The sequence below is a fragment of the Carcharodon carcharias genome, chromosome 2 (genome assembly GCF_017639515.1).
Source record: "Carcharodon carcharias isolate sCarCar2 chromosome 2, sCarCar2.pri, whole genome shotgun sequence".
Taxonomy (NCBI): domain Eukaryota; kingdom Metazoa; phylum Chordata; class Chondrichthyes; order Lamniformes; family Lamnidae; genus Carcharodon; species Carcharodon carcharias.
In genome coordinates, this window is record NC_054468.1 from 19692099 (window position 1) to 19707366 (window position 15268).

Below are 15268 nucleotides of genomic sequence, written 5' to 3' on the forward strand. Positions count from 1 at the left end.
AGATAACCTAAGTCTCAAAGTAATCCATCGATCTAGTTATTTACTGACGTTTTTCAGTAAATTTAATACCATTAGGCACCCTGTTCCATAGAATTCCGTTTTGTCAGATCTATATTGATACTACTTAAATGTTTGCCATGGGCACATTTTCGCTGGTAGTTGATCAATATAGAGAGATTTCTGTAATAAAGCTACAGAATTTCTTAAGAGTCACACAAGGAACTTTATTACTTGTCTTCCAGAAATCCAAAAATTAAATTTTACTTGATTATTTGGGACTAGATTAGTTGCCTCAAATAATAGATTTGGAAGTTTTTTTCATTTGTGATGAGCGCAGCTAGAAAGACCAGCAGTTATTGCTCATCTCTATTAGTCCTTGAAGCTGCTGCTTTGGGCTGCCTCGGTCAATGTGGATGAGGTACCTCAGAAAGCTGTTGGGGAAATTTAGGATTTTCTCGCAGCAGCTACTTAATGCAAGAGTGGTCCTTGCCAAACAGGTTCAGGACAGGTCTCAGCCTCTGTGCAGCTAACTTCCACTGCTGGAGCCCCTTATGCATTTGTGGAGAGACACAATGTTGCATCTTACCAAAGTGAACATAGAAAATAGGAGCAGGAGTAGGTCATTTGACACTTTGAGCCTGACCTGCCATTCAATATGACCATGGCTGATCCACTATCTCAACGTTGTACTCCTGCGCTCTCCCCATACCCCTTGATGTCTTTACAGTCCAGAAATCTTATCTATTTCCTCAAATATATTCAGTGACTTGGCCTCCACAGCCTTCTGTGGTAGAGAATTCCATAGGTTCACCACCCTCTGAGTGAAGAAGTTTCTTCTCATCTCAGTCCTAAATGGTCTACCCTGTATCCTGAGACTGTGACCCCTTGTTCTAGACCCCCCCCAGTCAGAGGAAATATCCCTACATCCAATCTGTCCATTCCTATCAGAATTTGGTTTCAATGAGATCCCCCCCCCATATTCTTCTAAACTCCAGTGAATACAGGCCTAGTCAGCCCTATCTCCACGTACAACAATCCTACCAGCCCAGGAATCAATCTGGTGAATCTTCACTGCACTCCCTCTTTGGCAAGTATATCCTTTCTTAGTAAGGAGACCAAAACTGTGCTAGGTGTAGTCTCACCAAGACCCTGTGCAACTGCAGTAAGACATCCTTGCTCCTGTGCTCAAGTCCTCTCTCAGTGAAGGCCAACATACCATTTGCTGCCTTAACTGCTTGCTGCATCTGTATGTTTGCTTTGTGATTGGTGTACAAGGACACCCAGATCCCTTTGTGCATCAACCTTTCCCAATCTTATCACCATTTAACTAATAATCTGAAGTGGATAACTTCACATTTATCCATGTTATACTGCATCAGCCATGTATTTGCCCACTCATTCAACCTGTCTAAATCCCCTTGAAGTCTCTGAACACCCTCCTCATTGCTCACATTCCCACCAAGTTTCGTGTCAGCAAGCTTGGAAACATCACATTTGGTTCCCTCATCCAAATCATTGATACACATATTGTGAGTAGCTGGGGCCCAAGCACTGAACCATGCGGTACCCCACTAGTCACTGCCTACCACTGCAAAAAAGACCCATTTATTCCTACTCTGTTTCCTGTCTGCTAATGAATTCTCAATCCATGCCAATATATTACCATCAATCCCATGTGCTTTAATTTTGCACAATAACCTCTTATATGGGACTTTATTTAAAGCTTTCTGAAAATCCAAATGCACCACATCCACTGGTTCTCCTTCTACAGTCTAAATGCCAGACTAATCATCTTAGCCTTATTTGCTGAGTTTATTACTTGGCTTTTGGGATTTGCATTTGCTAAATAAAAATATCTATTAAATGAAGAAACAGTGATTTATGTTCAGGAGGCCGGGGGCAGGGTTAACGGGAGGGATGACCTGGTGGCGGGTGCCTCCATTGGGCCCCAGGGGCCCTCAGAGGTGGTCCCCAACCCATTGTCCATTTAAAGCCCACATGGTGTGGGCCTCCCCTGTTGCTGGTAAAATACTGGTGGGTGGAATGAAGCTAGGTGCCATTAATTGGCCACTTAAGAGCCTCAGTAATCTCCAGGGCAGGCAATCCCTATTTAAGAGTAGTAAGAAATTGTCATCCTTCTAAAGTCTAAAATCTTTATATCCTTCATAAAATGGAGTATTTGGCAAAAAGTGTACTTCTCTTTTCACTTGAAGCATTGTCTTGAGCTGGAGAGCTCCAAGTTATCCTGAAGCCACAAAGATTTACTGATTTTTGATAGTACTTTTGTTGAAGACGAACAGCTTGCCTTGTATGGAGCCTTTAATGTAGGAAAACGTCCCAAGATGCTTCAGAGGTGTAACCAGACAAAAATTGACACTAAACCACATAAAGGAGAGATGACCAAATGCTTGGTCGCAGGTAGGTGACCAAGGACGTGGAGAAATTTTGGCAAGGAATTCTAGAGCTTGGGCCTGATAAATGAAGCATGTTTGTAGCCTCTAAAATGTTACCACTCTTAGCTTTTCCTTTCCTTCCTTTTATGGCTGTGGTGCCTTAAACAGCTTGTTGCTTTGTCTTCAAGAAATGAAGATTTAGTTTAGCAGAAAGCATCTCCATTGCTTCCTCTTGCCCTTTTCCTCCCCCCGCCCTTTTCACTAGTGGAATGATGGTATTCCATTGTGCAGGGATTGAAGAAGCTAAAGGAACATTATCTACTATAAGTTACTTCATGGATACAATGCAAGTTCCTCTGGAGAGGTTTGATGTCTTGGTCACTGGCTTAAAATTTAAATTTCTAATGGGCAATCCTGCAACTTACTACTTCCATCTTCTCCAAGCTAAAGTTGGGATCATCTTGGTAAAGAATAATCCTCTGGCAAATTGTTTTTGCATGATCTGACTCTGGTTTTGATGTGCCATATCCTGGTATGAGAACTTGTAATACTGCAGTTGTGGGCCAGAGATGGGATCTGATGGCTATTACTGTGATGTCATGGCAACCAGTTGATATGCATTTTCTTTTAAAGTTTGATTTTTAAGATGGGTTACTTTTTTCAAATACTTGATTTGTAAATTGAATTACGTTGGTTTAAAAATAGTGCTAAATTGGGTGTTGTGCCATATTTGTTTTCCATCTTTGCATGATTTGGACAGTATCATTAAATTAAATTGTGGTCTTGCAGCGTTGTTACCCTGCTTTTAATTGCATTGAATATTAGAATTTAGCAGGGAGGATTGTGCTCAAGGATCTAGACAGGATCTAGAAAATCCTGTGATTTTCTCTTTAATTTATAACTTGCGAGTAAACCATTTCTGCACGGAAAAATTTTCCAAAGACATTGTTGCTCATCATTAATGCTTTGTAACTGCACTCTTTTGTCAATGATGTCCATACTGTACTTTAAAATGTGTTCCTTTTTTTTCTCTTTCAGTCTTGGTCTTTGTAATGGGAAAAGAAGGGACCCACGGAGGACACTTGAATAAGAAGGCATTCACAATGGCAAAATACTTGAGAGAATCTGGATTCTAGTTAGCCAGGATTCCTATTCAGTAGTTTAAAAATTGCTATTAAAGTTTCCTTTTAGCAGTCACCTACTCTTTCACATTGAAGTTACAGAAAGTTTAATAGCAATGCAGGGTATGGGGGTATGAACCCATGTCTCCTTTGTATCCCTGTATTGGTGGGGAAAGTTCAAATTTTCATTTTTTTTTTCCTTATGTACTCCAGCATTGGTTGTAGTCATGGAAAAGGAAAGTGTCCATGGAGGGGTACTCAACAAGAAAGCATTTACCATGGCTACATACCTGAGGAATTCTGGATACTAAGTAGCCTCTTCCCATCCACCTAGCAACTCATTCACCCTCACCGCCACTCAGTTTAATTGGCAGTGCTACCAGACTGTAGTTGGTAGATTTTTTTAATTTATCCATTTCTGATTACATTGATTCCCTTTGCCCCTTTACCACTTAATTGTAATAACATTGTAGGTGTAATGGAAAGTAAATCCCATGTTTTGGCACCATTAGCACAATAACTAAATGGTGATATGCATGTTATTACTTTTTGATATTGTTGCAAAAAAAATAGGGCTGACTTGCTAAGCCTGGGCATTGCTTTGTTTTAGCATTTAGAAAGTTTATTGGCATCCAAAGTCACCAAACCAGGTTCTGATTATTCTCTCTGTCCCTTCCACTTCCCCATTGAAATACTTTTTTAAACAATTAAAAAGGTGCTGGTAGTACAATCTCAGATTTAAGTGTTGCTGAGTCAGCACGTTGAGCAGTTGCAGAGCTCATCTAGTCTTCCTGTTTTGTTTAAGCATGTTGGGAGGGTAGCTGCATCCATAGTCTGCCATAATATTTCTGACTTTACTTCCCTTGTAACTTCATTGCCCATTCTCATTGCTAAAGCATCTGGATTTTCCTTCCGTTTCATTACCTGTTTACATCTCCTCCTGTGTTGGACAACTTTGCAGCAGTTTTGTGGATACACTCTCTTTAATATGAACTTTTAACACTAGTATTAAATGTTATGCATTCTGACTTCATGGGTGTAATTGCAGGACTGCTCTAGGTGTGTGTAAATGATTTTTTTCTCCCCATGGACATGTCACAATCCTGACTTTGATCAGTTTAATCTCCAGGGACATTCCATCTTTGCAATAGCTCAGGCACTTAAATGTTGTTTTGCCAGCTCCTTTGATGTATGTTTAACTTTTTAATAAAGGTTGCCATTTTGGACAATAGATATCCCAAACATAACCATCTGGAGTGTCCAGTTTTGAGTGCTTCATAGGACCAATTAAGTTGCAGCTTGGGGTTTTTTTTTAAAAAGACAGACTGCTGTAAAATGCCATTGAAAGGATTACTGCCACTCCTCAATACTGCATTGGCAATTTAGATTATATTAAAGTTTTTCCATGAGAATGTTGATTGACGGTCATGTACTTTTGTTAGTATCTGTGGATGGCAGTCTCCTATATCGAAATCACAAACTGTTTAAAGTTTTTCAAATCAAGGGAATTGATGCATTAGACCTGGTAAGCCCATGCTGCAGAAGGAAACTGTGGAAGAATTGCCTTGTGCTCCTAGTTTTGAAATCTGTGGGAATGTCTGTTTTGAGCACGGTACTAACATGTTCCGTTCAAACAAAATTATAAAACTTCTGTATTCACATGAATAAAACGGGAGATGGTATTGGTTGGAATAATCACACTTGGCTGTCTTGTGAAATTATTTTGCAAATGTTCGTGTATCCTGTGCCATACTGCATAGAGATTTGATCTGTTGCTGTTGTGAGATGGATTTTAACTGCCGCTGCAAGGCTTTCAGTTGAACGGCACTTCCTTAGGGGCGTTATTCTAGCATATACTCAATGTTCAGGCCTTGTGAAATATGTACAGATTTAAAAATTCTTGTTGCTGACTTGTCCATTTTCTTTCCCTGCACTTTTGTTACATCTGGGATACAGTCTAACTCATCTGATTTAATATGCATTTACGAAATGCCATAACTGTTAAACCACCTTGTTTACAGACAGATGAAATAAATCTATTCCAACCAAATGTTGGCTGTATGTTTTTGTATGGTTGGGGAGGGTGTCAGGTTTTATCATTTTCTTGTATTTTCACATTTTTTTTTATATTTATGATGGGTCAATGCCTAAAGTTTTGAATGTACCATCATTCCTACAAATGAAATGACCTGCTATTTGAAATACAAACCTCTTGAATTGATTTGCATTTCTACCTTTTTTGTTTCCAGGCTTCAAAAGCAGATCTCAGTTGGAACTAACTGCTTTTAGAAGTACATCTTGATTTCAGGAATTCCAGACTGATCCTTTTGTAAATCTTCTCTGAATCCCCTCTACTGCGTCACTTCATTTTTAAAAGACAATCCCTCATTATTATAGCCTAGTTAATTAATTTGGCTCAATGCTTAGATCACTCTTATTTTGCTAATGGCTGGCAACTATTTTTGATTTGCAGAATGCACAAAGCCTTGCATTAATATCTGCTAGTTTCTGTAATTGAGGTGATTGGAGTCATTAAAAATTTCTAAAAGAATGAAGAGGTAGAATGCAGCATTCTGTCCTCTGAAGGAAATCAAGAACAATTACTGTCGAGCGATTCGAGTGAAATCAGGAAGTACTTTCACAAATAATAGTAGAAATGTGGAACTTTCTCTTCCATAGGCTGTGAATGCCAGAACAATTGGACCGTTCAAGAGCTGAGGTACAGGCATTTACCATACAAAATTATCGAAAGATTGGAGCTAAATTCGGAAAATGGAGTTGAGATGCATATCAGTTGTGATCAAATTGAATTGTGGAGCATGTTCCTGAGGTTGGCTGGACTATAGTTTCTAAATCTTGACATCCCTGTATAGTCCACATCCTTACTGAATGACATGAATCTATGTATTATGTCTGGCCATTTATGATATCACCCTAACTTGAATGATTTAATGCAGTTCTCCTCAACCATGTACTGGTATCTAAAACCTAAGCTGCTGAGTTCTTTTCACCCTGTCCACCTACCTGCCTTTTATTCATGAAGGTGGTTTCCAGCCTGGAATCGTCTTACTAATTCATGAACTTCAACTATCTCCTGAAAATTTCATCATCTGGTCATTAAATTGCACCAGTTTCATGACTTTATCCTGTTTTGTATTTATTCATCCTCAATTCTTGCAGTGGTATAAGGTCATTGCACCCCACCCCAACTCAATCTGCAGTTTCTATGGGTACAGAATGCAAGTACTGCTGGCATTACTCCAGATTTTGACCTTAAGATTTGACTCCAATATATTCTCCATAATGGAGGTATTTTTACTATTTTGTGGAGAAGAGTTGAAAATAAGCTTTTAGAAATGCTTATATCTGGTGTGTAGATGGTCCATGGTAGATTTCAATGAGCAATTTGCAGAATATATCTTCTGTTGCTGTCTGTCCTTGCAGGACACCTGATACTGTAAAAGGCTATTTAGCTCATTGCATTATCAAATCTTAAGGTCAAAATCTGGAGTAATGCCAGCAGTACTTGCATTCTGTACCCATAGATACTGCAGATTGAGTTGGGGTGGGGTGCAATGACCTTATACCACTGCAAAAATTGAGCGTGAGGATCCTTTGCAACCCCACCCCCACCTTAACCTCTTGCAGGGGTGTTAGGAACAAAAAGAACCATAGGAGCTGGGAAATTATCTGAGCAATATTATCTTTCAAGCAAGGTCAGCTCCATGATTTTTTTCCCAGACAACTATAGCTGCTGCTGTTAGCCTACATTGTGTAATTGATCCAACATGTAGACAACCTTTCAAGGTAGGTACTTATTTCTTTTGCTTAGGCACCTTAATTCAAGATGAAGTCCAGGCATTTTAGATTTCTTCAGTCTTGTCTAAATGTGGCTTGAAATGGTTTTGCTCCCAATTCAGCAAAAATGTTGTTCATTTCTGATGTTCCATGGGAACATAAATGATTAAACTAACCCACCAAGTAGGAACTTGATCTCCTCTTTGCCCAGTTTGACTTCAATGGAATACAAAACAAAGTGGCTGACCTGCTTACATCTCCCTTGCCTACTCTGATGGGCTGTAATTGCACCAATATCTGTGCATAAGAATTTCAAAACCTGGCAATTTAAATAAAATGACCAACTTTTGGAATAGATGCTAAATGTTGTATAACTTTAATGCAGAAAATTTGTGATACTTTTGATCTTTATCTGTTTCCACACTGCCACTATAAAGGAGCTCATTGTATACTTTGCAATGACAATTCCACAAATAGACAAACTAACCCACTTTCTATAAATGAATAAACAAATTTATGTCCCTTTCACATAAATCCCAGGAAACTAATGGTACAACTAAAAGGCCACTTTCCCTTAAGAAAATCCAAATTCCAGATAGTGTGAAAGTGTTACTTATTTCGTACTTATATATCCCCATTGCTCCTGGCTGCAGTAGAGTTTTGCTGTCAGCCTCCACTAGCTCATACACCTCTACTATACAATATCAGTTCATAATTAGTGCTGAAAAGCAAGTAAATTTTGAAATATTTGGGACCAGTTCTAAGACAATCCAACATTTAAAAAAAAAAACACCATAATGTACTCTTTACAGTTTTAGTTCCCTTATGGCTGATATCTTTCCTACCATTGAGAGAATAGAACATTAGAAATAAAAAATACAGTGAATAGGTAGCATGGATTTTAAAAGGGAGAAACTTATTTGAGCAGTCTTGAATTTAAGTTACAGAAACTGAACTGGACCACTCATACCAATACTGCACAGCAAGAGCAGACCACAGGTTGGGAATTGTGCAGGGTATAGCTTGTCTTCTAACACCATGAAGTCTGTCCATCATCTACATGGTGCAAGAGTGTGGTGGAATGCTATCACTCGATTGGATGAGTGCAGCTCCAACAGCAAGAAGCTTGATACTGCCCAGGATAAAGCAGCCTGCTTGACTGGCACCCCATCCACCAATGGCACACTGGCAGCAGTGTGTACCATGTACAAGATGCACTGCAGAAATTCACCAAGGCTTCTTTGACAGCACCTTTCAAACCCACAACCTCTGCTGTTTATCCCTTGCAATCTTATGATTCAGAGAATGGTCACTAGATTGATACCAGGTTTGAAATCCATTGGTTATCCTGATTAGCTTTTTATGAGTAAAGAGTCTGGTCTGAGATTATCGTAATTATTCCAAGTAATGTGAGGGGAGACCTGATTGGATCTGTATGGATAAATATTTTGAATTAGGTTAGGGAAGAACCAGAGGACATGCAAATCTAAGCGCAGAACCATGCTTGAAGGCAGGAAAGTTTCCATACGAGTGGAAGGGTGGGTTCATAATGGGAGCAGCTACTTGTAGGTAAATGTGTCAGAGCAGTAGGACTCGTTCAAGAAGGAAATAGGGAGTACAGGGCCAACATATTCCAGTAAAGATGATCCAGGGAACCATGGATGCTGAGGGATATACAGGATTAGATAAAGGGAGAAAGGGGGGAGCTTACAGCAGATACCGAGGGTACAAAACAGCAGAAGCCATAGAAGAGCATAGAATGTGTAGGGGGGAAATTTAAAAAGGGGGCATAAAAAATTGGCAGGTAAAAGAAAGGAAAATTCAAGGTTATTTCACAAGTACATTAAGAATAAGAGGATAACTAGGCAAAAGAGTAGGGCCTATTAAGAACCATAGTGGTAATTTGTGTGTGGTGCCAGAAGACATAGGTAGGGTTCTAAATGAATACTTTTGTGTCAGTGGTCACAAGTGAGAGGGACAACATGGTTATAGAAATCAGGCAGAAGGACTGTGATATAATTCAAGAAATTAGCATAGAAAGGGAGGAGGTTCTAAGTGGTCTGGCAGGCTTAAAAGTAGATAAATCTCCTGGCCTGGATGAAATGTATCCCAGGCTGTTGAGTGAGGCAAGGGAGGAGATAGGCGTGCTGGCAATAATTTTCAATACTTCTCTGGCCATAGGAGAGGTGCCAGAGGACAGCCAATGTGGTAGTGTTATTCAAGAAGGGAGGAAGAGATAAACCAGGGAACTACAGGCATCAGTCTAACCTCAGTGGTGGGGAACTATTGGAAGCAATTCTGTGGGACAGAACTAATTTACACTTGGAGAGGCAGCGATTAATCAAGGAAAGTTAGCATGGTTTTAAGGGGAGGTCATGTCTGACCAATTTGAATTTTTCAGAGGTGACCAGGTGTGTAGCTTCAAGGCTTTTGATAAAGTCCCACATGGGAGACCGATAACGAAGGTAAGAGCCCTTTGGATCTAAGGCAATTTGGATCCAGAATTGGCTGAGTGGCAAGAAGCAGAGGTTGATGGTCGGGTGTTTTTGTGACTGGATGACTGTCCAGTGGGGTTCCACAGGGATCAGTGTTGGCTCTCTTGCTTATTGTGGTATATATAAACGATTTAGACTTTAAGTAGGAGGGTTGATCAGTAAGTTTGCAAATGACACGAAAATTGGTGGGGTGGTAAATAGGAGGATAGCCTGAGATTACAGGAGGATATAGATGGGCTGATCAGTGGCAAATGGAATTTAATCTGGATAAGTGTGAGGTAATGCAATTGGGCAGGACAAACAAGGCATGGGAATACATGATGAATGGTAGGACCCTGGGAAGTACCAAGGATCAGAGGGACCTTGGTGTGCATGTCCACTGGTCCCTTAAGGTAGTGGGACAGGTAGATAAGGTGGTTCAGAAGGCATATGGGATACTGGCCTTTATTAGCCAAGACTTGGAATATAAGAGCAGAGAGGTTATGCTGGAACTGAATAAAATACTGGTTAGGCCATAGCTTGAGTATTCACATTATAGGAAGGACGTGATTACACTTGAGCGTGCAGAGGAGATTTACCAGGATGGTGCCTGGGTTTCAGTTATGAGGAGAGATTGGATAGACTGGGGTTATTTTCCCTGGAGCAGAGGAGATTGAGAGGTATAAAATTATGGGGCATAGAGTAGAGAGGGAAGAACTTTTCCCCTTGGTGGAAGGATCAATAACCAGGGGGCATAGATTTAAGGTAAGGGGCAGGAGGTTTAGAGGGGATGTGAGGAAGAATTTTTTCACCCAGAGGGTGGTGGGAATCTGGAACTCTGCCTGAAAGGGTGATAGAAGCAGAAACCCTCATAACATTTTAGTAGTATTTGAATGTGCACTTACGATGCCATGACATACAAGGCTATGGGCCTAGTGCTGGAAAACAGGATTAGAATAGTTAGATACTTGTTTGACTGGCACAGACTCAATGGGCATTTTTCTGTGCTGTAGACCTCTATGACTCTGTATGGGACAAGCTTAATGGACTAGCTGCTCTTTTTCAGTAGCCATTCTTTACCTGAACCTGGATTATACACATTCTCAACCTATGTCTACACCAATGCAAAAGTAGAAGCCTAGATAATTTCATTACACCCATGTCCAGGATCACAGAAACCAGCTGTATTGTACATTGCATAGCTTGAGGCAAGTCCGGATAACTGCAAAAACCATGGATAAAAGCTGGATTGTTCAATTATATATAGCTTAATGCTAATCTGGTAGTCTCTTGGTAGCGCTTGGTCCAAGGATTTCTTTATCAATAGGGTCTACTCAGATAAGAGTCTACATGAAAAAAAATCAGCATTATGGTAATAGCTGTGTCCAGCTTTTGAACTAGAAAACAGCAAGCATTTCAAAGGCAGCACACTCCCCAGTCAAATTTACTTTGGCACTAAAAACATTTTGTCCTTTATTCCATGAAATGATCACATCATCTTAGCCCAACTCTTTAATATACTTAGCTTTATTTGAAAAGAGAACAGAATACATTTGTATTATAGCTTTGGAGTGCTGTGTTTTATATTTACAACTGTTGAACATTTACAGCATATATAAAGACTAATTCAGAAATGAACTCATCTTTTGTTAACGCTTTGAAATGTCTACATTTACTTATGGGAATGTGTCTCAAAATTAAAAAAATCAAATATCTTCGAGTGAGTCAACTTAGTGTAAAGTTTTCAAAAATGAAAATAGATACTGGGTGGAGGGATAGAACAAAGCCAAAGAGACTTTTATGGATTTTATTTGGACACATTCCCACTTAGTCACATCAATTTAAAGTTTAAAAAAATTCCGGTTAAAAATTAAAACTAGAGTACAAAATTAGTTGAATGGAATGAATGAATTTACAAACATTATTACAGCAAACCGAGCTATACAACCTAGAAGCCCCTCCCCCCAACCGTGCACCAATATTAAATGATAAAGTAACACATTTCAAAATACAGTGTAAGTACACTTCAACCTTCTGAAGTTGATCAGTGCAAGGCTCTGTATTTGGGCAATACTTAATTAAATGAAAATTTAAAAAAATCTCATGAATTTGACATGAAAGTTGGACTGCCCACAAATAAAACATCCCCTGCACTCCAAAGTAATCTGCTGTTTGGGAGAGGAAGCAAGATGTGTTATAATAGCAGTGCACTATCATCAGAACCAAACAGATTCCTGGAACTTTTTAAATGGTCAGTATAACATATCTGGCATTGAAGCACTGCAGCAGCTCATGAAAGGGTTAATCTTTATGCATGCCAGTCTTATTTTCTTTAAAGGGGGTTCATCAGTCTGCAGCCATGTGTCACAATGAAGTCATCCCGTGTTTATGAACACTAGATAGAAAGGTTACCCAACAACTTAAGGACAATACATTTGGAAACAAAGGGGCGTTTGTTGAATAGTCATGTTATGCCAACAATTTACAACAGGTCAGAATTCTAAAACATCCATCTTAGTTAAGTAAGAACAAATAATCAAACTCACTTGTATGAAATGACATCAGCTAAACGGGCATTCTATGTTAAGAACACATGCCAAATACAAACTGGTACACTTTATTCTTAAAGTTATTTTTCTATATCTCAAGCTAAACTAACAAAATGCCACTAAGGAAGGTAACAACAGTTTTTCTCAGGGTCTGATTTATCAGTTTTAGTTTTGAGAGGCATTGAACAATTTAGAGACTGGTTGTCTCTAACTCCTATTGCTTTATTGGGAAGCTTGCACAATCTGAATAAAGCTCAACGTGCTCCCCCTTCCTCACATTACTCATATTCTGTTCCAATTTCTGAAGCTCTATGTTCATGAAACAAGAGTGGAATACAAGTAAACCCATACCTGATCCATACATACATTTATCAACTTCAGAAGAGAACATTACTTAGCAAATTTACTTGACATGGACCAGGATTCCATTGGGCTTGAATTTAGACTGCTAGCTCAAGTGAACAAATCCTCAATAATTTTATAGTGTCCTGATTTTGGCAGTGAGGGGATATGACAACAGATTTTTTTTCAAGCAGAACAAGGCACATACTCTAGGTTAAAATTCACAAGGTTCAAACACAAAAATAGCATATCCAACACCTGTTTTAAAAATAAAAAATATTACCGTTTTGGGAGGAGTTGCAAGGAGATTGCTGAAAGACAGATCAAACTTTTTTGCAAGTAATGCAGGAAATCTCAACATTTCTCTCTTGTACAAATGGATGAACGACATCAAGAACATATTCAAACCCTGTCTCCACACGTGCCAAACATGCAACATTCTGTTGCATCACTCCAATTATAAGTACGGTCTACTTCTTTGAAAATTTAAAAAGATTATCTAGAAGCTTAATGTGGCCCATAATATATATCAAATCTAGTCTTAACATTACATTGTAACATAAGTTAGGTTTTTCCTGCGTACTTTGAACGGACAATTAATTGTCACTAAAATAGCACACATTGTCCCCCATAAAAAAATAACAGTGATGAAATACAGGAGATAGAAATACCATTGATTATATGACATTAACAATGTGACATTTGATCACATTTCCCTGTCAAACGGATCAATTAGTGACCAGCTGAGAACAACTTAAAAAAACAAATTATGGCAAATCACGTCACATCCAGTCAGCACCGCCATCGCAATCGCATGCAATAGTTTGGAAGCCAATTCCATTACAGTATTTTTATTAAGGATCATCTTCATTTTAAGATTTTCTTTATACACCAAGATGGTACATACATACAGCTGAGAGGTGTTTGAACAGAGTGACAGAAAATAAAGTTTGTTCAAGTAGCTCAAATTAAAAATATAACTTGGGAATTATAACAAAATATTTTGCACTACCTACTGGATCCTACTTGATGAACACAATTCAAAATATCACTAAAATAAAACTGGAAACCAATAAAGAGAGTGTATACATAATGCACGGTAGAAAATTAGCCTTTTAACTGTAAATCCTGCTTAATTACGTGGGTAAATTTATTGTTGATTTATAACAAGAAGCCAGGTACAGAATTTCCCTATTTAAAAACCAAATCCAAAATGAGTTGAGAATTTCAACTTTAATCAATCTTATTTGGGCAAATAAAGCAAGATATACTCACATTTTAATCCATACCATATGTTCATATCTGAAACAATTAGGAGGATTTTTGGGTTCTGGTGCAGAACACACAGAAAATTGATACAATAACATGATTATATTAAACATTTTATGAAGAAACAAGAGTCAGTCAGCCATTTTTGTTTTCAAGTTTTTTTTTGTTAGTCATTCTCTTAGCATCGGGATAACATGTTGAACACTACCATGGTTGGGTGATTAATGTAACAGTTTTACAGGTTGCCAGTGGTGCTGCAACTATTGCAAAAAGGACAGCGGTGATTGGGGGGGAACCATGAGTGCTGCTTGGCGTTAACCATGTTTGGGGTACCAAAAATCAATGGATGGCTGCCGCACTTCCTTCTTGCAGTAAAATGAGCAAAGATTTTAACTTCCTAGAAAATTTGCATATATATGTTGTGAAGTTGCAATGCATAAACTGGCAAAGCAAATGGAAAAAATTCCTGAACTTTTAATTTTGACACTGTTTTTGAGGATGTGCAGGTTTCATGTGTTTTTTTAAAAAAAGAAACTAAATCAAACTATTGCGGCCGACTCTCTCGTTCCTTTCTCTCCAACAATGGCTTCAGGGTTTTCCTGCTGCATCTGAACTACTGTTTCTTCATTGACACCACCCTCAGCATCGCTGCTATCTCCCTCTTCCTCCTCCTCCTCATATTCTGATGACTCCACTGCTTCTTGGCGTGATCGAGATTCTGACATGGTGCCAAAGGAGTGAGCACTGGTGGAGGCTAGTGATGATCTCAGCAGAGGCGTGTTCTCGGAGGCATCATCGTTTTCTTCATGGCTGCTGTCTACATCATCAGTTTCTGAATCGGATTCTCCCTGAGATGCCACCACCTTCTGTTTGCAGACAGGACAGGTCTTCTTTGTTCTAGTAAGCCACGGGTCCACACATTTACAGTGGTATGCTGGGTACATATATTAGGGGGAAACCAAAAAATCAATTTTATGAGATTTGCACTCAAGTACTGCAGACATTAAGCATATTATTTATATGTCTATATTTATCCTTCAGTCTACTGTTAGATGAGCTGACTGTTTATGTTCCACACAAACCTATGACATGGAGCTGTTGAGGTGGAATGAGAAAAAATCTGAACATATTAAAAAGCATTTTATATTCAGTACATTTGAGACTTCAGTTTGACTGGCTGTCATAAAATCTTAAACTTTGGGAATATGAAATGGGTAAAGATAGAGGAAACAATTAGCAAAGGCACGGAGTATGCAGAGTGTTAATTTTTAATTGTTCCATATTTTGATGTGTATGTAAGTAAAGGAAGAACATGCCAAAGA

At 38.8% G+C, this 15268-nt stretch overlaps 2 protein-coding genes across 4 annotated transcripts in view; one reads left to right on the top strand and one right to left on the bottom strand.

Moving 5' to 3' along the window:
* Positions 1-5564, top strand: part of LOC121273079 (profilin-2-like) — a 42622-nt gene extending 37058 nt beyond the window's left edge. Inside the window, exon 3 of one of the 2 annotated variants that reach the window (XM_041180050.1) lies at positions 3728-5564. In XM_041180050.1, coding sequence (XP_041035984.1) covers positions 3728-3825 — 98 coding nt within the window. In that variant the 3' untranslated portion in view covers positions 3826-5564. Of the gene's footprint in view, positions 1-3431 lie in introns of both variants that reach the window. The other variant, XM_041180042.1, reaches the window with a different exon arrangement.
* A 5733-nt stretch (positions 5565-11297) lies between these two features.
* The window catches only part of rnf13 (ring finger protein 13), a 249562-nt gene continuing 245591 nt past the window's right edge, over positions 11298-15268 (bottom strand). For both annotated transcript variants that reach the window (XM_041217099.1, XM_041217089.1), the window contains one exon: positions 11298-14880. In XM_041217099.1, coding sequence (XP_041073033.1) covers positions 14486-14880 — 395 coding nt within the window. In that variant the 3' untranslated portion in view covers positions 11298-14485. The remainder of the gene's footprint in view (positions 14881-15268) is intronic.